At 54.7% G+C, this 18,460-nt stretch overlaps 7 protein-coding genes across 7 annotated transcripts; 4 read left to right on the top strand and 3 right to left on the bottom strand.

Moving 5' to 3' along the window:
• Window positions 1-1,433: 1,433 nt before the first annotated feature.
• erg-1 (C-8 sterol isomerase) lies at window positions 1,434-2,155 on the bottom strand (the record flags this gene model as incomplete). Its single annotated transcript, XM_032028788.1, has 2 exons — window positions 1,434-1,798; window positions 1,867-2,155. The coding sequence occupies 2 exons, from the start codon at window positions 2,153-2,155 to the stop codon at window positions 1,434-1,436; spliced, it is 654 nt and encodes a 217-aa protein (XP_031891279.1).
• A 669-nt stretch (window positions 2,156-2,824) lies between these two features.
• On the top strand, window positions 2,825-3,532 carry EXOSC1 (Exosome complex component CSL4; the record flags this gene model as incomplete). Its single annotated transcript, XM_032028789.1, has 2 exons — window positions 2,825-3,301; window positions 3,362-3,532. The coding sequence occupies 2 exons, from the start codon at window positions 2,825-2,827 to the stop codon at window positions 3,530-3,532; spliced, it is 648 nt and encodes a 215-aa protein (XP_031891276.1).
• A 1,900-nt stretch (window positions 3,533-5,432) lies between these two features.
• spo13 (Sporulation-specific protein 13) lies at window positions 5,433-6,203 on the top strand (the record flags this gene model as incomplete). Its single annotated transcript, XM_032028790.2, has 1 exon — window positions 5,433-6,203. One exon carries the CDS (start codon window positions 5,433-5,435, stop codon window positions 6,201-6,203), a length of 771 nt encoding a protein of 256 aa, XP_031891277.2.
• Window positions 6,204-6,681: 478 nt separating this feature from the next.
• CGGC5_v003373 (tRNA pseudouridine synthase 4) lies at window positions 6,682-8,341 on the bottom strand (the record flags this gene model as incomplete). The annotated part of the gene is made up of 2 exons (XM_032028791.1): window positions 6,682-8,180; window positions 8,308-8,341. The coding sequence occupies 2 exons, from the start codon at window positions 8,339-8,341 to the stop codon at window positions 6,682-6,684; spliced, it is 1,533 nt and encodes a 510-aa protein (XP_031891274.1).
• A 709-nt stretch (window positions 8,342-9,050) lies between these two features.
• CGGC5_v003372 (uncharacterized protein) lies at window positions 9,051-11,556 on the top strand (the record flags this gene model as incomplete). The annotated part of the gene is made up of 5 exons (XM_032028792.1): window positions 9,051-9,321; window positions 9,373-9,713; window positions 9,763-9,918; window positions 9,969-11,203; window positions 11,445-11,556. The coding sequence occupies 5 exons, from the start codon at window positions 9,051-9,053 to the stop codon at window positions 11,554-11,556; spliced, it is 2,115 nt and encodes a 704-aa protein (XP_031891275.1).
• A 764-nt stretch (window positions 11,557-12,320) lies between these two features.
• Window positions 12,321-15,180, bottom strand: CGGC5_v003371 (Uncharacterized protein; the record flags this gene model as incomplete). The annotated part of the gene is made up of 6 exons (XM_032028793.1): window positions 12,321-12,606; window positions 12,661-14,102; window positions 14,159-14,256; window positions 14,313-14,647; window positions 14,706-14,742; window positions 15,174-15,180. The coding sequence occupies 6 exons, from the start codon at window positions 15,178-15,180 to the stop codon at window positions 12,321-12,323; spliced, it is 2,205 nt and encodes a 734-aa protein (XP_031891272.1).
• Window positions 15,181-17,237: 2,057 nt separating this feature from the next.
• CGGC5_v003370 (UPF0676 protein) lies at window positions 17,238-18,454 on the top strand (the record flags this gene model as incomplete). The annotated part of the gene is made up of 5 exons (XM_066151116.1): window positions 17,238-17,405; window positions 17,460-17,526; window positions 17,573-17,577; window positions 17,634-17,650; window positions 17,707-18,454. 5 exons carry the CDS (start codon window positions 17,238-17,240, stop codon window positions 18,452-18,454), a joined length of 1,005 nt encoding a protein of 334 aa, XP_066009560.1.
• Between the last annotated feature and the right edge of the window lie 6 nt (window positions 18,455-18,460).

Below are 18,460 nucleotides of genomic sequence, written 5' to 3'. Positions count from 1 at the left end.
AAGAGCTGACCATAATATTGTGCTCGCGGCCAGACTGGGGTCTTCAAAATACGAGGAGGGTCAGGTCGATTTGAAAGAGACACTGGCCCATAAGACAGAGCCATCATAAGTATCGTAAGAACATTTCCTGCCATCGATCCTAATTGACGTCGAGTAATACAGCCAGGTGTTAAAGAGACCGCCCACTTTTTCTGTGCTAGAGCGACCAATTTCTCCGTGGTTATATGATACCTAAGTCTGTTCTATTATCGTCGTCCTTATTAGTATCATCGTCATCGTCATCGTCGTCGTCGTCGTCGTCGTCGTCGTCGTTACAACTACTATCGTTATCATCGGAGTTATTGTTACTATTATCGTCGTCGTCATTCGTAATATAAGCATTTAGGTACATAGGAATGTAGTCGCCCAGGCACAGAAAACATAGGATGTCTTGTGTTGAATTCAAGCAAATGCCGGCGGCGAGTATCGAACTCTACCGAAACTGATCCGCAAGTCATCAAGCTACTGAACATCATCTCTTTAGACATCATCGATACTCCTTCGTCATCTCTCGTCCCGTGGCCCTTATCGTTCTCGCCGTCCCCGTCTTGTACAGCTCAATCATGTTGACATTTAGATCCAGCTTCAGTGCTGTTTCCCCGGAGCAGATTCATAAGTCTCTTCTAAACATGCAGCTGGCACATGCGACCACACCCACTGGAGAACTCGGGGTCCCGTCCGCTCCCCCATCGATAAACCAGTGAGGGCCGAAGTAGTAGTCGGGTCGGAGACGATCGGCGAATGCTCGGTGTTGCATGTGGTTCATCATCTTTTTTGTCTGACCCAGTGTCAGATATACGGAGTCCAATATGACATCCGCGCTTATAAACAACACACGCCTAGTCTGGGTCAATCTGTGCCATTGGCGATTTCATCAAATTGTCGAGGATGCTAACATAACACGGCTGCTCTGAAAGCTTCGAGATAACCAAATAACGGCGACGGAAGTGGTTTTGAGATAGAGCTGCTCCATTGCCAACGAGCATGCAGACCAGGGGCCTAGGGCTGATCAGCGCAGCAGCATGCAATATAAGGCCGATCTGCTGTATCATTGGATCGCGTATCTGGTGTTGGTCTCTTATCTGCAGGTACAACTTCAGCTCGTTTGCAGCACCGCTGTTGGGCGATTAGCCCATTGAAGCTTCGTTGGTGTTGGAATGTGGCATTGTTGCCGTATTAAATATTGATATGGACGAGTCTTTCCCTCGGAATGACCAATTGGAATATATAAGCCGTAATCAGCGTCATCTACCCTCTAACCACCCTCGGTCAGTGTCTATGTTCTTCCCGTCTCTTTCCTCGTCTATTTCATGGCGCGTCATCGCATCATGATGGTATGCTAGCATCGCATGGCCATCTGCCAGGGGCTCCTGCCGTAACGTGCACCGAGTTCATTAGAACTTGCCCTTGAGCAGGTTGGAGATCATCTCGCGACCGGTAATTCTGGTGGTCGTCCACAGCGTGGGGAAGTCGAGGGTGCTGGACAGGCCGTCTGCGAAGCCGAAGAAGAGCATAGGAGGGATCCAGCCACGGGCATACTCAAGCGCGAAGCAGCCCTCATCCATCTTGTACTGCTTGACGTCGCCGCGGTGCAGGTGGTGGACGCTGCCCTGGGGGTAGACCTCGGGCTCGTACTTGCCGGGGACGTAGGCGAGCTGGGTGCCGTAGAGGATGTTGAAGTAGTCATCGGCGGTGTGGCGGCCGGAGTGGCCTTCGGTTCCGATGGCGGTGCCGAACACGATGAGGTACTCGGTGATGCCTGGCGGAGAGGAAGAGGTGTTAGTCAATTGGCACGGAGGAGTAGCGGTGTGGAAAGGAGCTGCTTACTGGCGTGGATGATGTACATGGCGCCCATGGCACCGCCGGCGTTGTTAAAGACCCATTCCTCGTCGAGGTTCACGTTGTTGGGGACGATGCCATGGAGCTCGGTGACGATGTAGTTGACCACGGACTTAGTGTCGTTTCCGTGCGCGGCGATGGCGCGCTTGCTGAGATCGTGCAGATGCTCGTGGTCGAAGATGTAGAACTTCTCCAAGTTCTTCTCGAGGAACATGTAGATGGGGGTCAGGAGACCGATCCACAACGCCAGCGAGAACAGCCGGCTGATGGACAACATTGTGAAGAAGATGCCAGAAATCTAAAACCCAGAAGATAGATCCAAAAAAGAAAGCTCAAGGAATGTTGCAAGTCCCCGGACTCGGCGATGCGCAATGGTAATTAGGGAGGTATGTGTATCGGGAAAGTTTGCGACGGGACAGCCGGTAAATAAGTAAAAGTATCGTTGAGCTGCGGAATCGCACCGCTCCAATGTTTTGGTTGAGGATTGGACCCTCGTCACCCAGGACCCTGCAGATTCACCTTATTTCTGCCTTGCGCGACCGCCCGGAAGCTCGAGTTCCCAGTGGCCTGAGTATGGGCAGCTCCAGGTCGTTAGCGGACAGCTCACAGCGCATAGCAGGTGCAGGTCGTCTAGGATTCCTCCGGATAGCGGGGCCCCGGCGCACCTCTCGTCTAAACGGCCCCCGCGGGACTATGCGGCCGCCAATAGCTCACTGAAAAATTTCGGACATTCGGATTTTTACAATTCTCAAAAGCTGCCGAACGGAGCGGATTCTCTCACCCCAGCCTTGCTCGGAAGAGAACTTTTGCAATATCAATCCACTCTTTGTCATTCGTCAGCTCATTCTGCACGACTTGCAGACCGATTACGAATAAGAGCTGTGGACTAAGCTGAACAAACGAACTCTTCACATACGTCATATACGACAGTCAACAACATCTGAAGATGGCCACGGATGAGATCCCCCAGACCGCCGTCCCCGGCAAAGCATTGGGTTCGACATCCCGCTACGCTGCCGGCCCCGGAACGCACATCTACAATGGCAACGTCGTGGCCTCGCTGATGGGCAAGGTGAAGGTGACCCCTTCCGCCAAGGCTTCAACTGGACCCGCGAAGCGCCTCACTCGCATCACGGCCCTTCCCGCAGATGAGCTGCCCACGCTTTCTGTGGTCCCTCGCCAGGCGCAAGCCAACGGCGACAAGAAGCGCGAGGTGCTTCCCGACGTTGGAAACGTGGTCCTCTGCCGTGTGGTGCGCTTGATGCCGAAGCAGGCCATCGTGACGATCCAGCAGGTCGGTGACACGGTCTTGCAGACGGAGTGGCAGGGCGTCATCCGCTCTCAAGATGTGCGGGCGACCGAGAAGGACAAGGTCAAGATCTATGAGAGCTTCAAGCCTGGCGATATCGTGCGGGCGCAGGTGGTATGTTCTATGCTATGAACTATGAGAGAACGAAGAGTTCTGACTAACCTTGTTTGACAGATTTCTCTTGGAGACCAGGCAAACTACTATCTCTCCACGGCAAGCAATGAGCTGGGCGTCATCATGGCCACCAGCGAGGCTGGCAACGATATGGTGCCGGTCAGCTGGAAAGAGTACAAGGACCCGGAGACGGGCATCGGAGAGCCGCGCAAGGTGGCCAAGCCGAACTGATGGGTGCTTCCTAACCGACCTCGCATTCGGAGCAGATCTCACGACCACGGTGGTGTGTCGTGTCCGCCGACAATATTAGGCGGGACGCGCAACGCAAGCCCAAATTAGAGTTTTCTTGCTCCGCCTCGGCCGCCGACGAGGCTGACCGGTTGCCGGCTTCGCCCTCCGAACAAGGAAGAGCTCTCGTCGTGTTTCGAAACGGGAGGCTGATATGACGACATGACAGCGGGTTTGGCGGTTTCAGACTCTTGGACCGAACCCGAGGGCCGGCGCATAGCTTTAAATTTTTTCTGTTCTGAAGCTGCTGCGCATAAATTTGGAGGAAGCAATGAGGGGGAGAGAGGGGGATTGACCGCCGCGAACCACACCACGGAGGCGGCAGTCAGTGTCGTCTGGTGAGGGTTTGCATGTCATGTTCGGCAGAGTGCCCTACGTGTTCCCCGGCGACGTCGGGCACAGGCAGGCGGACGGACTGTGTAGGTGTCCAATGTGCCCAGTCCGATGTCAGAGCCATATTCATGCAAGGGGACGATCGTGGGTTATCAGCAGGAAATTCCGGGCATCAATGGGAGGAAAGGGGCCAGGGAGAAGAAGGGTTGAGGCTTGCGCCCACAGATATGATACACGACGAATGTGACCCCTTTGTGGCCTTTGACGCAATCAGTCAGTGATGATGGCACATGACAGTCGGGGGCCAAACATTCTTGAAGCATTGTCAGCAATTAGACCAAAATTAAACAACAAGAAAAAAAAAGGTCAAAGAATGGATGAAAATAGAGACAAAAAAAAACTCATCAAATTAAATCAAACGTCCGACGGCCCGCAAAGAGGACAGGAAATACGCAGCAGATAGAGGCCTTGACGCAGCGTTGTCTTCTCCCTGCCATCTCGGTAGATGAGGCTGATCAAGGAGGGTGCTGGAACAGCAGTGGAGCACGGTCGTCGCCCAAATAAGGTGCTTCGCCAATCGCCGGCGCCGTTGGGCTGCTCCGCCCACGTTTTGGACGAGCCTCCCCAATTGCGACGGAAAGACGAAAGCAGGGAGGCGCAGTTGAACCCAGCCGCAGCCCGTCCCGTCGCGTTGGGTTGCGTTGGTTGATAGGTTGCAGCGAGCGTATTCATAGGCCACCTCGGCCCTGTATTCGTACGGAACCCCAGCCTTTGAAGCCTAGTGTCACACGCACACGGAGAAGATGGATCCTTACAACATACCACCCACCACCTCATTAACCCGGTGGCTAAGGTAAGAGGGGACAGGGACAGGACAGGATGCACTTTGCATGGCACACCACATCTGAATGGAGGGGGAGGAGGCATGTGGGCGCCGGAAGTCCAGGCAGACGAAAACGAGAGAAAATTGTGGTGAACACTTTTTTAATTTGTTCCTCGCCTTCCTATCGTTTCTAGCTCAGACAAGCCAATATCCTTCACATTCGGCGCCAAAACATCTGTTTCTCTTGTCTCTCACAGACTTTCAGTCAAAAGGTCGAAGCGCAAACACAGGGCCGAATAAGGGACACACTACCGCAACGCTTCCAATTATACCTACCTAACTAACGACGGGACCTTTAACCTTACCTTAAACCTGCCATCGTGCGCCCACCCCTCGCATCCGCCCTACCTCCCTCCCGAACCTCTTGCTCCGCGACGTCACACCTTCCAAACTCTAGCACCCGCTAGCTTTTCCCCCTTCCTGCACAAAAACGACTCAACCACCCACCCAAAGCTTGTACGACTCGCAGCTTTTGTTGGCTCAAGCTCGGTGTCTTCCCACCTATACCTGCCAGGCCTCCTCCTCTTCCTCGTCTGCTAGCTCCTGCCTTGGCTGCACCCCTTCGCAGAGAGAAAAAGAGAGAGCCCGCCACGAACGTCCACCCGCATACCAGCCATGAGCGCAACCATGACGATGACCGCGCCTCTGCCGCCGCCGACACTATCCCTCTCAACGGACCGCTCCGAGCAGCATTCCTGCCCATCCTGCGGCGTCGTCATCGAGCCACCACCCGCCCTCCTCGAAGCCCAAGCCCGCATCGCAGACCTCGAAGCCCAGGTGCGCCTACTAAACCAAAAGGCCGCCGCCGCCGTCGACCGCTGGGCCGACTACGAAGACGAGCTCACCCGCCTGCGCATCGCCGCCTCCCACAACCCTCCCCCGGCCCCGCCGAGCCCGTCGCCCACCCGCACCTCGTTCCTGTCCGGCGGCGCAAACAGACTTTCGCAGCTGCTGAGCCCGCGCGGCATGAAGAGCACGCCGAACCTGCGGGCGCCGACGCCGCCCCCGCCGGGGGAGCGGGACCCCGCGACGACGGAGGACCTGCTGGAGGCGCTGACGAGGGAGCAGAAGCTGAGGGTGCAGGCCGAGGCGAGGTTGAGCACGACGAGCCAGGAGGTGGAGGAGCTGAGCGTCAGCCTGTTCGAGCAGGCGAACGAGATGGTCGCGACGGAGAGGAGGGCGAGGGCCAAGCTGGAGGAGCGGGTTGGCGTGCTCGAGAAGAGGGACCAAGATAAAAAGAGGCGGTTGGAGAGGTTGGAGGGTGCGGTTGGGCGCATCGAGAGGGTGAGGTCGTTGCTGGGAGAGATGAAGGATACCGCGGAGGCCGAGCGGCCCGCGGGCAGCCGGCTTTCTGGGGAGACAACGGGGTCGCAGTCGACAAGGTCATCACAATTATGAGATGGTCACGCTTGGCGATGAGTGTACGATGCATAGCAGTGCGATATTTATGACGACATGACTTAGCATATTGGGCGGCTTCATGGATACACAAGGACATTTTATGGATATCTACGGAAGTTTGGGGTCGGTAATGGAGCATATATGGTCGGCATAATGGACAAGTTTAAAGGACTTGGAAAATGATGAGTTTGCATCACAGGTCACGTACTTGGTCTCAATTGCGATACTACTGTGCGAAAGATGAAAGGAAGGAATCAATTGGATCGTCACAGCATATATCTAATGCGTGTATCGACAGTTAGCCAGCTGGAAAAGAGCAAGAATTGTAGCTGCCAACTCTGCCACCTGGCCCGTAATGCTTTTGAGGTCCTGCAAAATGATGCCTTATACGCCGTGCCTCTCCCATTTGCAATCAGTCGGATATAATCGTGCCCCATGCTCTGCGTCCGTAGATCCTACATCTAAGTGGGCTGGCTCAGTCTTTGATGCCCTCCCACTCTGCCTCTTCAGTTTTAGAGGGCGTCTTTGCCTTTGGAGACGCCTTCGGTGACGCCCCGGGCGATCCCTTGGGCGATCCCTTGGGCGATCCCTTGGGAGACGTCTTGGGCTCCTCGGTCTTTGCTTCTTCAATCTTTGCTGCCTTGGCGGGCTTCTCACCCTCGTCTGAACTGGAATTTCTCCTCTTCTTGACATTTCTGTCGCTATCGTCGTTCTTCCTGTTCTCCTCCCACTTGCGCTTCTTCTGCAGCTTGTTGCGACCGTTGTTCTGCTGGCTGGCTTGGCTCTGGTTGCGCTGCTTCTCCGACTGCGGTGCACCGTTGGGATACTTCTGCATCCAAGACGAAAGCATCTCCGACACCTTTGAGCCCCAGGTTTCCTCGCCCTTCTCCAAATCGCTGTATTCCAAGCAATTGGCGGTACGGACCTCAAAGTCGCCTTGTCTCGAGCGTTCCAGCTCAGCCATGATGCCGGCAGAATCGACCTTTGCTCCCAAGTCGTGGCAGAAACTGCGCACGTAGAAGCCAGAGGTGACAGTCATGCGAATCTTGGCAGCTGGCGGTCCCTTATCAGTCCACGGGAAGGGTTCGTCCTCAGAAGGGGGAGGAGGAATGAGGTTGGAACCCTTGCCAGGGGGCAATTGTCCGAGTGCACCAGACATGAGGGCGTTGTTCTTGGGTGGGCGCTGCTTCTTGGGGGGCTTGTCGCGGATGAGATCGTCCTGCCGCTCCTCAAACTTCTTCTTAAAAGATTCGTGCTCCGAGATGGCCTTTTCCTCTTCCTTCTCCTCGGCTGGGGACAGTTTCCTGCCGCCATTGGCGTCTTGCTGCTTCTTGACCCGCCAGACCTGCTCGGCCAGGTTCTTCTCCGCAGTCTCGGCCTCCTCCGTAGGCCATCTAAAGTTGTGCGAACCAGGCTCGTACCACTCGACCATCTCGAGATCGGTGACCTCGACTTCGCGACGGGCAATTTCCCTCGGGATGGCCTTACCCTCGCGGGCATACTCATACAGTGGCTTGCCTTCCATCTTGAGCGCAGAGTACAGCGGCGGAATCTGCTCGAACTTGCCCCTGAAACTGTCCAGCGCCTTCTCGACCTGCTCCTTCGTGATGTGATCGTAGGGTCGTCTGCTCAATATCCTGCCCACGCGGTCATAGGTGTCCGTGCTAGTGCCAAAAACCACTACGGTCTCGTACGTCTTGGTGCAATCGAGGAAGGAGCCGAGCGACTTGGTTCCCGAACCGACGCCCAGAATGAGCACACCGGTGGCCATCGGATCGAGCGTTCCGCCGTGTCCCATCTTCACGCGAGTGTCCTTCTTGACCTGTCGGCGACGCTTCCATTCTTGTCGGGGCTCGGCGTTCTTAGCGGCGAGGTCCCTGTCAATCAACGGCTTGAACATGGCCGAGGGGTTGAATGCGGACTGAGCATCTCGAATAACTTGCGCAGAGCTCATGCCGTACGGCTTGTTGATGGCTGGTCGCAGAGTCTGTGGTCAGCGAAGGGTGCTCCATTTGCGCAAAACATTGCGCAGCGAGAAAAAAAAGCATTGGAAGCCAAAACATTCGATTGGAATGCAGGGAAAAGTAGGAGGAAAGCTTACCGAAGACGCCTTCGAAAACGGTGTCTTTCGCCATCTTCCAAAGACGAGACGCAGTTCGCATTCGCCTCGGTTTGTAGATAAGTGTTTTGTTCGAGCAAGAGGGAAGGGAAAAAAGAAGAGGAAGGGTCGAGGCTAGTGGGGGGAATGGGTGCTCTTTCTTTAGCTTTTGCGATGCGGTCTGCGGTTCACTGCATGCAGTTGTGCCAAAATTTTTTGGAAGGGACGTTCCAGCGTGTGTTATCAGCTTATCGATTGGCTGGCAGCCGTTCAAGCCCCTGTCTTTGGGGCCGCAAACCAGCAAGTCCCTTGCTGGCGCATCGAATCCCTCTACCTTCGTACCCGACGCGCCCTCTTTCCAGCTCTAGTGGGGGAGCAGCAGCGGCTTCAAGTGCCCCGCACTGGTACCGCAGTAAGGTACACTGTACTGTCCGGTTACGTTAGCGCAAAGCAAAGGGCCGGTGGTTCGAGGGCCACCAACACAACTGTTGCCGTGCGCGCGCCTCTGTTCTGTTTAATGGAATTCATCGCGTTCGCGCGTGCGCCTTTCTCGATACCACCCTTACGCATCCACCAACGTCGGCGCAAGTCACCGCCCCGCAACGCTTCTTTGACAATTCTCCCACGACCTTGTCCACCAAACCTGCCTCGACAACGCCTGCCTTCCAGTACTGATCTCTTCCCCGTTCCCAATGCTGGCCACCCATACCGATCCCACGCATTCGATCGCAGTCTAGGCCGCCAACATGGTCGGACGACGTAGGAGGACGTCCGACTCCACCACGGCAACCGTCGACCCCGAGGACAACGTTTACATCGATGAGCTAACCGTACTCAAGAAGTTCGATCCGCGCCTGGAAGCCGACGATGCTACATCTACGATACAGACATTCATCCTTGAAGATGCCACCATTCACGACAAGCACGGCCATCCTGCTGAACTCTTCACAGTCAGGACGAAAGGGCCATTCACAATTCGCGGCCGTTTGAAAATAGACCAAGAACAAAGCTCCAGAGGTCAGTCACGCATACACCCAGTGTCCAAAATCATGAACTAATTCAGCGTAGCCAAAAACCCAGCCATGAGAACCGCCCTGATCGAATCCAAGAATATTCGGAGGTACGCTATAGGCGCTTTCGACTCAGAGAATTCCGTCAGATATGGTGCGTGGGCAGGTGGGGGGACCGGCTGGTTTGAGATAAGACCTCCATCGGCCGAATACAAGCCAACACATGATCGAATGATCGAGGGTGTTGCCATTTACTACACCATTATGACGGCAATCGAGGAGCATGCGGATGCCGTCGAGGAGTACGAAACCCAAACCAAGCCTGGCAAGAAAGGGTCCAAAAAGAAGGGAAGAAAATCACCACCGAAAGCACTTACCATACAAAGCTTGCTTCTAAAGGTTAGTGATTGCCGACCGAAGCACTATTGTACCCGCTAATGTGCTCCAGTATGCGGTGGCTTTGGGCGACGGGGCGACCCTTGATGAGGTTGAGGCGCGTTGCGACAATCACGCACCATTCTTAATCTCGCATTTCTATGAAGACCGCGCAGCGTTCGATTGGGAACCCACAATATTCTTTAAGTGGCTTGTTGAGCGGAACCCCGTGAGCAATAATCTTCGCCACACAGAAGAAGCCGGAGCTAATGGTGATAGGACATCCATTTGGAGGTGCAGAAGGCTCAGAAGATGAAGCCACAAGGACAACCCACCATCGAAGAAGTTCCAGAAGAGATGGACATCGTTGCCCCAGCGGACATAACAGACGAACCCCCTGCGCAGAAGGCTATTTCGAAGCGCAGACAACGGGACACTCCACAGGACACCGGCCTTAACAATGATGACGTTGAAGCTCACAACTCTGGCGCATCCGGCTCTCGGCGAAGCATCAGGTCGAGGTCGAGAGCCAAGACGAAGACACAATCGCGGAGTCCGCCTCCAGTGGTCATCGCGGCAGCACCTTCACCGCCTCCTGAGCCGATGGATGTGGACGCTGCGCTGCAAAACATGTCTGTTTCGGAACGTTCGCAGAACCAGGAAGCCAGCGAACGCTCAAATGTTGATTTAATTTTGGAGGGACTTGAGGAGCTTCGTCCAGAGCTGGAACCCCTCAGCAAGAATTCTTTCCCCAAGGTTTCATCGAAGCTGTACTACAAGTACAGCATCAAGCACTATCTCGGTTCAGCAGAGATACTGAAATATTACGCCAGGGAACTGGTGGAGCGTCTGGACCAAAGCGTCTGGGGAGACTCCAAGTTTTGGGACACGCTGCAAGAAAACGCTCATGGGCCTCGCATCACGCTTGAGCACGTTAGTATGGAAAACATCCCAGGCAGCCTGATCCGGCGAAAAGCCAAGACTACAAACACAAGGCCTGAGACGAATGGAACTGGTAGCTCAGCGGCATTTGCAACGCCCCCGCCAAAGCGTGCCGGACGTCCCGCAGGCAAGATGTCGGCTTTACGTCTGGTCGGCAGTAAGGGAAGTAAACGACGCTTCGATTCGACGGAAGACACCCCCGACACAGTTTCCCGAGGGTCCAAAGCGGCAAAGACATCGCACACCTACGACTCAGATGAGAACAGCATGGAAGCCGCCAGCAGCTCTGGCGATAGCGACAATGAGTCTGAGGCTGACACCGCTGATTCTCCCGCCGCGTTGAAGGTGGTTGTCCGGGCGGAGATTCTCCCTACAACTGATGCCAAGGGGCCCAATGGCACCTGGGTTTGCGACGAAGAAGATTGCGGATTCGTTGTTCGTAACCCTGATCAGGACGAGGGCCGGGAAAGAATTCAAGACCACATCCAGGAGGCGCACTACAAGGACGAGAACCGGGACGCGCGCATCGACTTGGCAGTGACCGAGGGTGTTAAGAACCACCTTCCTATTGAGTATGGCACCCATTCTCTCTCACACTTCAGACAACTCTGCCTTTCTGACGAGGTCTCCCCTTTCTGGGACACCGGTCCAAGTGGACCCTTACCAAGCAGGGAAGCATCCCCGTCTGAGTCCGTCACTGCTGCGGGATCTTCAGACGAAGACGACATTCTCCCCGGCACCCTCGAATCAATTTTTTTCGCCCTTTCCAGCTACATTTCAAGATGAATCATTCTAACACTTGCTCTACTACAGCCACTTGCTCGAGAAGATCCGCCAGATGGGACAGAAGGTTATGGACGATGAGGAGCTGTCGGTCGATCGGGTCTCCGTGCCTCAGCCGATCAAGAGACGATTGATATCCTAGCTTCAGGTAAGGGGCAGACATAAGGAGACTTAGGAATACGGCGTGTCCGTTTGGGGAAGGGAGGGAGAAGGGGAGAGGCAAAGATACCACCAACATGCATGAATTTGGCGTTTGGGCCGTTGCTGGATTATTTGGGCTACGCGTCGCCCGGGGTTTCAGGGGGATCAGGTCTTGGATCACAATCACGACTTACTATTAAAGGTGATCGAGCTCTGCAAGACCAACATGAGGTTACGGAAGGGTAGTTGACCTGGCAAATAGTTGCGCCGAAGACACGCATTTGTTCATACCCACCCCCCTCTCCGTAGCATTGTCTTTCGTGATACCACAGCCCGCCCAATAGGACTAGTTAGTGATTAAATTTGTTCACAGGTCGAACAACCTCTGGTCTAAGTCCTGTCGGTTTCAAACTGACGACGCTATTAAGCGTTGCTGATCAGTGAATATGTAGTGAACATCTACAGTAGCCGTGCTAGGTAAGTCTGCCTCTATTCATCCACTCAATACAGAACAGCGAACCTACAACTTTATCTAACTTTGTAGTACTGCAAACATCATCTCTGCGGGTCGCAGCCCAGAGCAACGCCGCGGGCTACGATCGCCTCGGGCTATGAATGACCAAATGCTTCATATCCTGCCCAAGACACACGCCGTTCCGACAGCGGTAGCTAAGCATACTTCATGCTGTCCAGGTCTCCGTCTGCCTTTTTGTTTTGTATTTTTATTCTCCAACGCCGCGCTGCTAGGCCTAGGAAATTTCGGCCCTAGAATCGCTTTTGATCCAGGTATTTGCTTGCTGTTGACCACACCGCCTTGTCTGCGGCCGAAACCTCCTTATTCAGCGTCTGCACACCCTTGTGGATTGCATCGAAGAAAGCGTAGGCTAGCTGAATATCCTCCTTGAAGTGAGTAGCATAAGGGAAGAACTTTCCGGGGAAAGCGTCAATAGTAGCTTGTCGCTGTTGCAGCGTTTCACCGGCAGGAACCTCGTCCATCAGCGTCTTGACCGCAATACCTAGAGCAATGTCTGGGCTGTGCAGGAAAGGCAACCTGCATATCTTCTCGTTAATCGTTGCGGTCAAATTTTGGGTTAGGTATCCTTACGTGTTGTTAATGTCCAAGTAATCATCCCTATCTCTCTCAGACTGCGCGTAAAGGAACATGGATGCCACGATCGCCTCCACCAGGTCGCGGTCAGCCTCGCGCACTGCGGTGGACAGGGATCGGAACAACAAGAGATTCTTGTTGAGGGGACCCGTGTATCCATTTGCCTCGTGTCGAAGCTTGAGTAGCGAGGAGCATCGGCTGAGGAGAATGATGCTGGCTTTATCATCCTCACTGCCAGCGCTGGGAGCGCCATTGAGCTCCTCATGTTTGTGTCGGGAGTTGAGGACGTCAAACCTGATGAGCTCAAAAGCGGTCAAGATTGCCTCAAAGATGTTGAGACCTTCAGGAAGTTCAATGTTCTTCAGTGAATCCTTCATGGCCCAAATCGCACTAGCAACAGCATTACCCCAGTTGGTAAGCATGTGAGAATCGTCAACGTAGCCACGGAGATGTAGAAATCGCCAAATGACAACGGCTTTGATATTCTGAGATGAATCGATACCACCAATGCGCTTCTTGTCCTTTGGGAAGGTGGCCGTAACGAAATCAGTGAACAGCAGCGCTCCGAATTCGTACGCGATTGAGCCAGGGGGGTCCTCAAGGCCCTCGACCATCTTGAAAGAGCTCTCCTTCACATCCCATGTGGCGGCACGCAGAGATGGCGACGGTTGAAGGGACTTGTTGATCTTGTAGTTGAACGCATCGTCGAACCACACTTTGAGGTAGATTGGGTTATGCTGCAGACCACGATGCAGTCTAGGGATGAGAAGTGCGATACTCTGCTCCTTGAGGGGAACGAGCTGGTTTGTGATCAGCTTTTTGTACTGCTCCGAGGACACGCCGTCGAGAGTTGGTGTCACAACGATTTGGCTATGTGTTATGTAGTTGAGAACGCGAGCACCAATCAATCCCGTGTTGAGGTAGTGGAAGAGCTCTCCAGGAAGCTGTAGGCCGAGATATTCGTGATTATCGCTCGTAATATGATCATAATCATTCACCTTGACCTCGCCGCTCTCTGCGATGTAGATGTAGTGGTTGATGGCCATCTTGGCCTGCCTGTACTTGTCCAACCACTTCGGGTCCTTTGACTTGAGAACATCCCCGTATGAGCTGCAAGCGGACTGCACTGACTTCTCCGACGCTCTGAGGAGGTTAACCGCATCTTGAATGGTGAATGGCTGACGCGGGTTAAGAGATGCGTCCTGAAGAGGAGGGAAGGCGGGCAGGAAAGAGGTGCCAGTCATCAACAGCGCGTCAACTAGCATGCTTTCGCCGACGTTGAGTGATTTCAGCAGTAGTTTCTTGGAGAGTGAGGTGACGCTCTTCGCCTCCCAGTCTATTGTGCGGATGATGGTGTCCCTGATGGGGTACAGGAGCAGCTCTTGGGAGCCCATGATGGCAGCGCATTGATCGGAGTCAATCACGTCGAAATAGGCGAGCTATCGTTTTCTGTCAGTAAGGCGCATTTGAAGGCCTTGCTAGACCACTGACTGACCTGGGCAGAGGCATTGTATGGAGGCACGAGGAAGTGAAGGTTGTTGTCCTTCAAGATCGACTGGAGCAAGGGGTACAGGTTTTGGATGCGGAAGGCACCTAAGCCAAGTCGTGTCAGTATAATAGCTACCGTCCGCATCGTCCGTGTTCCGTACCGTAGTTCGCACCAAAAGCCTCGACGGCCTTCGTGGCTTCACCGGAAAAGTATAGAGTCCAGGCCTCGTTCGTTTTCTGGTTTGCAAGCTTTCCCCGCTGCACCGCAACTTCTTCTTGGCCAGTCACAGACTGGCCGTCGAAGATGAAGAACGGGATGATCTTGTGCGCTTTCCATTGCTCAATGTCGGCTCGGAGGTGGAACTCGATGCCGGTCATGCCACCCAGCGCGGGCAGAAGTGGCTCGTGGAAATGGGGACTCTCGAGAAAAAGCTGGAGGTAATACGTCGCATCAATGGCTATCGCACAGTCCTCGAGCTCGGAGACATCGTGGGACCTGGGTCATGAGAAATTTAGTTGGCAGGATCCCAAATTCGGGGGCCGGTTGAACTTACATCGCATGGCCATTGGTCCAGGCGTCCTCCACAAGGCCTTTCATTCTGGGTCAGTAATATCCAAGAAACAGCTCGTGAAATATGAAGTCGGGACGCCGAGTTGCAAGGGCAGGGTTGAGGAGCGGGAGTGTCCGGTTGCCGTCGATCGCAGTTTGAGGCCAGGTGGTGTGTGGTGTAACATGGACGAGACGAGCTTGAAGTGCAAGCTTTCGAGATCCTGATGACGACGAGTAGCCACAGAGCTCCCTTCCTCGTTGGGCGACCGAACTTTGATTCTCGTAGGATGTCCACTCTGGCGGGAACTCGGATGCTTCTGGGCGCGAGGCGAGTCGAGGCGGGTATGACGCAGGTAGCCTTCAAGGCATGTGACGAGAAGATGAGGCTCCGGACAGGGCACGAAATGCAGCAGAGGGCGCGCGCATGGAGGGAACAAAGTTGTTCAAGTGCAGAAGAAAATGGCGGACTCACTAGGCATGTTGTCGGACCTTGCGCGACCACGAGGAAGCTCGTCGAGCTCGAGTTGACAACGAACCGTTTGGGGGTGAGGGACGGGGGGTGGAGCTTTGGGTCGCGAGATCTCTCAGGAGAGGCAAGGTGGTCGGACAGGGTCTGCCGGAAGTTCAAATGACTTCTGAAGGAATGACTGAGCTTGTCATGAAAAAAGGAAGGCCACAGGAAGGCCAATGACACTGACAAGCGTGTCTCGAACGAAGAGGGGAGCTTTGGAAAAGGCGCTGGCGAGGGGCGGTAGGTAAATTGGGAGAGTTTGGGGTTCAAGGACGCATGGTAGCGTCCAGGACCTTAGGTAAGACCAGTAGGTGCGAGGTACGGTACTGCTGTACAGACACGGGCAGGGCCCAGGGGGAGCGGGTTGGCAAATGGAACCCTTGGGTTTCGGGGTGCTAGCAACAGTACCTAGGGTTAGCGCCTGCCTTGAGTTACAGGTTGCAGTGCCGCCGCAGGTGCTGTCGGGTGGGGTTGGCTTTTGTGGCGGTGTCCTCCATTGTGGCTTGCCGCGCAGGCGTCTGCACCTTACCTGTCTATCTGCCGAGGAGTGAGTGACAACTCATCATCGCAGTTGCTTCACACATCTTAAGGCGGGCAGGCAGAAAGAATTCCTTCAGGCCTTTACTTCTTTCATGAATACTCCCTTATCTCGCTCTACCAACCAGAGCTTGTCTTGCGCTGTCCATCTAGCTCCAGAGAAAGCCACCTCTTCGACAGCTTGGGGACCCTAGAAGCATAAACACACAAAAAGACAAGCATCCGAGACCGCGTTTCGGTCCCATTTTCCAATAGCAACAGGCGCCACTCCGTGTTCCAGCCACTCGAAGCTTCTTTCCATTGAAGCGACCTTGCAGCGGCTCCGTCCCCGCCTGTCCCGATCCCCGCTCTTATCGGATGCATTCGCGCGTCTTTACAGTCAGGGATGTGGGATGCAACCTCCTTCTTGAGCGCGTCCTTCCAACCCTTGCAGATGGATGCCGCAGATATTCTGTACTTGGTATTTGGTCTGACGACTTCTAACTCTGTGAGGTACTGGCATCGAGTGATATCAAGATAGTAACATGAGTTAACTGAAGGGGTCCTTGACTTCCCTAAACCCATTTCGACTTGCTACCAAGGGCAGTTGGACTTTTTCACTGCCAACTCGCCCAACTACTCGATCAGTGACTGCCTGTGTCGCTGACAGCACACATCGACACCGGTATTCCATGGGTCAGTAGCTAGCATTTCCATTCATAACATGTCCTCGGTGTAGACCTTACGGAAGTAGCCTATGGCATGTCAACGGACCAGAATTTGGCCCATGCCAAGGTCAATTGCTCGCAGCTCAAGCTTTGTGCTATCAACCTGCTGCATCCCAGCAACCCGCCATTCAGTTGATTGCCGGCTCAGGGTTCAGCTTGGAACAAGAGCAGCCCAGTGAGTAGGCCGACAAGAAGTCAAGACAACTCTGCCTCAATTGTCATCTGCATCACTGGAAATACATTATATCATAACCAACCTCGTCGCAACAGCTCGAGCTGCGATTTCTGGCTTTTCGCCTGGTCTGATTGGACAGCCATCCCAACAGAGACAGCTACTGTCATATTGAGTTTGCTTAACCTCCCACGCCTCCTTATCTGAATAATACTTCTTCACGTTTCACCCCGCACATCGAATATGCAGCACATCTTGATCTTGTGCCTCGTCACGTCCAAAGGCAACCAGCCGCTCAGAGGAGTACGGCGGTAACACTCTAGCTCACGAGATTCTGGCTGCCTCTCAAAACAGACCCATTCTCATGTTCGCTATCAAAAGCTGCGTAATAGACATTACACAAGTCGCCCGGCCCCGTCTCAAGCGGTCCTATCCGCCCCTCCACACTCATCATCCCACCCTTATCGCTTATCGCATCCCACTTCGCGCGAGTTCGGGTGAACCTCGCCCCTCCAAGTGCGCCGCTCGCTCACTCTCATAATTCGCCTTGTTCTTCTCTCTCATCTCTCCTCTTGTGAAGGCGAATAAGCCAAAGAAAAAGCAGCAGATATGGCCCCCAACGCGAACATCCCCATCATCGACATCGCCGCGCCTGGCGTCGACAGGACCGCCATCGCGCGGCAGCTTGTCGAGGCCGCGGTTGAGCACGGCTTCATTTACATCCGCAACACCGGCAAGTACATCAACCTCGGCGACATCGATGCTGCCTTTGACTTGGTAACAAACTGTGACCCCTCTGAATTCAATACTTGACTGACATGCCGGAAACAGTCGAAGAAGCTCTTCAAGGCTCCCGTAGAGGAAAAGGCCGCCTGCACCATCCAGCAAAACAACCGTGGTTGGTCTGGCATGCACTCTGAGACCTTGGATCCTAAGAACCAAAGGGCAAGTAGATTGAACCCGGCCCAGACATTATCGTAAAGCTAATACTAACACTTCACACAGGTCGGAGACTACAAGGAGTGCGTCTCCCAATCGCTGCGCTGATGTACACCCAAAGACGACTAACATGACTTAGAGCCTTTAATTTTGGCGAATTCAAAGACGCCAAAGCCCAGCAACCCCTGCCTCCAACAATCCAGCCCAATGAGCCCTTCTTGAACTCTTTCAGAGACCAGTGCCACGCCCTCTGCCTCGAGCTCCTCAACCTCCTCGGCATCGGCCTCGAAGTCGACCCGCCAACCTTCTTCTCCGCCGCCCACCTCCGCGAAAAGGGCGACTCGGGCACCATCCTCCGCATGCTCTACTACCCGCCCTCCTCCGCCACCTCCTCCCCGGACGACGTCCGCGCCGGCGCCCACTCGGACTACGGCTCCCTGACCCTGCTCTTCCGCCTGCGCGGACAGGCGGGTCTCGAGATCCTGACCCGCGAGAACACGTGGGCCCCCGTGCCCGTGACGCCGCCCGGGGCCGAGGCCGACGCGCTCCCGCCCATCCTGATCAACATCGGCGACCTGCTGTCGTACTGGACCAACGGCATGTTCCGCAGCACGGTGCATAGGGTCGTCTTCGGCGGTGAGGGCGCGCCCGGCGAGACGGACACGGGGCCGAGGTACTCGATGGCCTTCTTCTGCCACCCCGTCGGATCCGTCACCCTGGACCCGGTGCCGAGCGAGAGGGTGAAGCAGTTCGTCGCGCCGGAGGGCACGCCGCACGCGAACCCGTACGCGGAGAGGAAGGTCATGACTGCTGATGAGCATCTGTTCATGAGGCTGAGAGAGAGCTACAAGGGCCTGTATAAAGAGGAGGAGGCGACAAAAGCATAGACCAAG

The sequence above is a fragment of the Colletotrichum fructicola genome, assembly GCF_000319635.2.
Source record: "Colletotrichum fructicola Nara gc5 chromosome Unknown KSG_Nara_v1_contig02, whole genome shotgun sequence".
NCBI lineage: Eukaryota > Fungi > Ascomycota > Sordariomycetes > Glomerellales > Glomerellaceae > Colletotrichum > Colletotrichum fructicola.
Note: the sequence above shows the minus strand (reverse complement) of the source record. Positions and strands in the feature narration are given on the sequence as shown.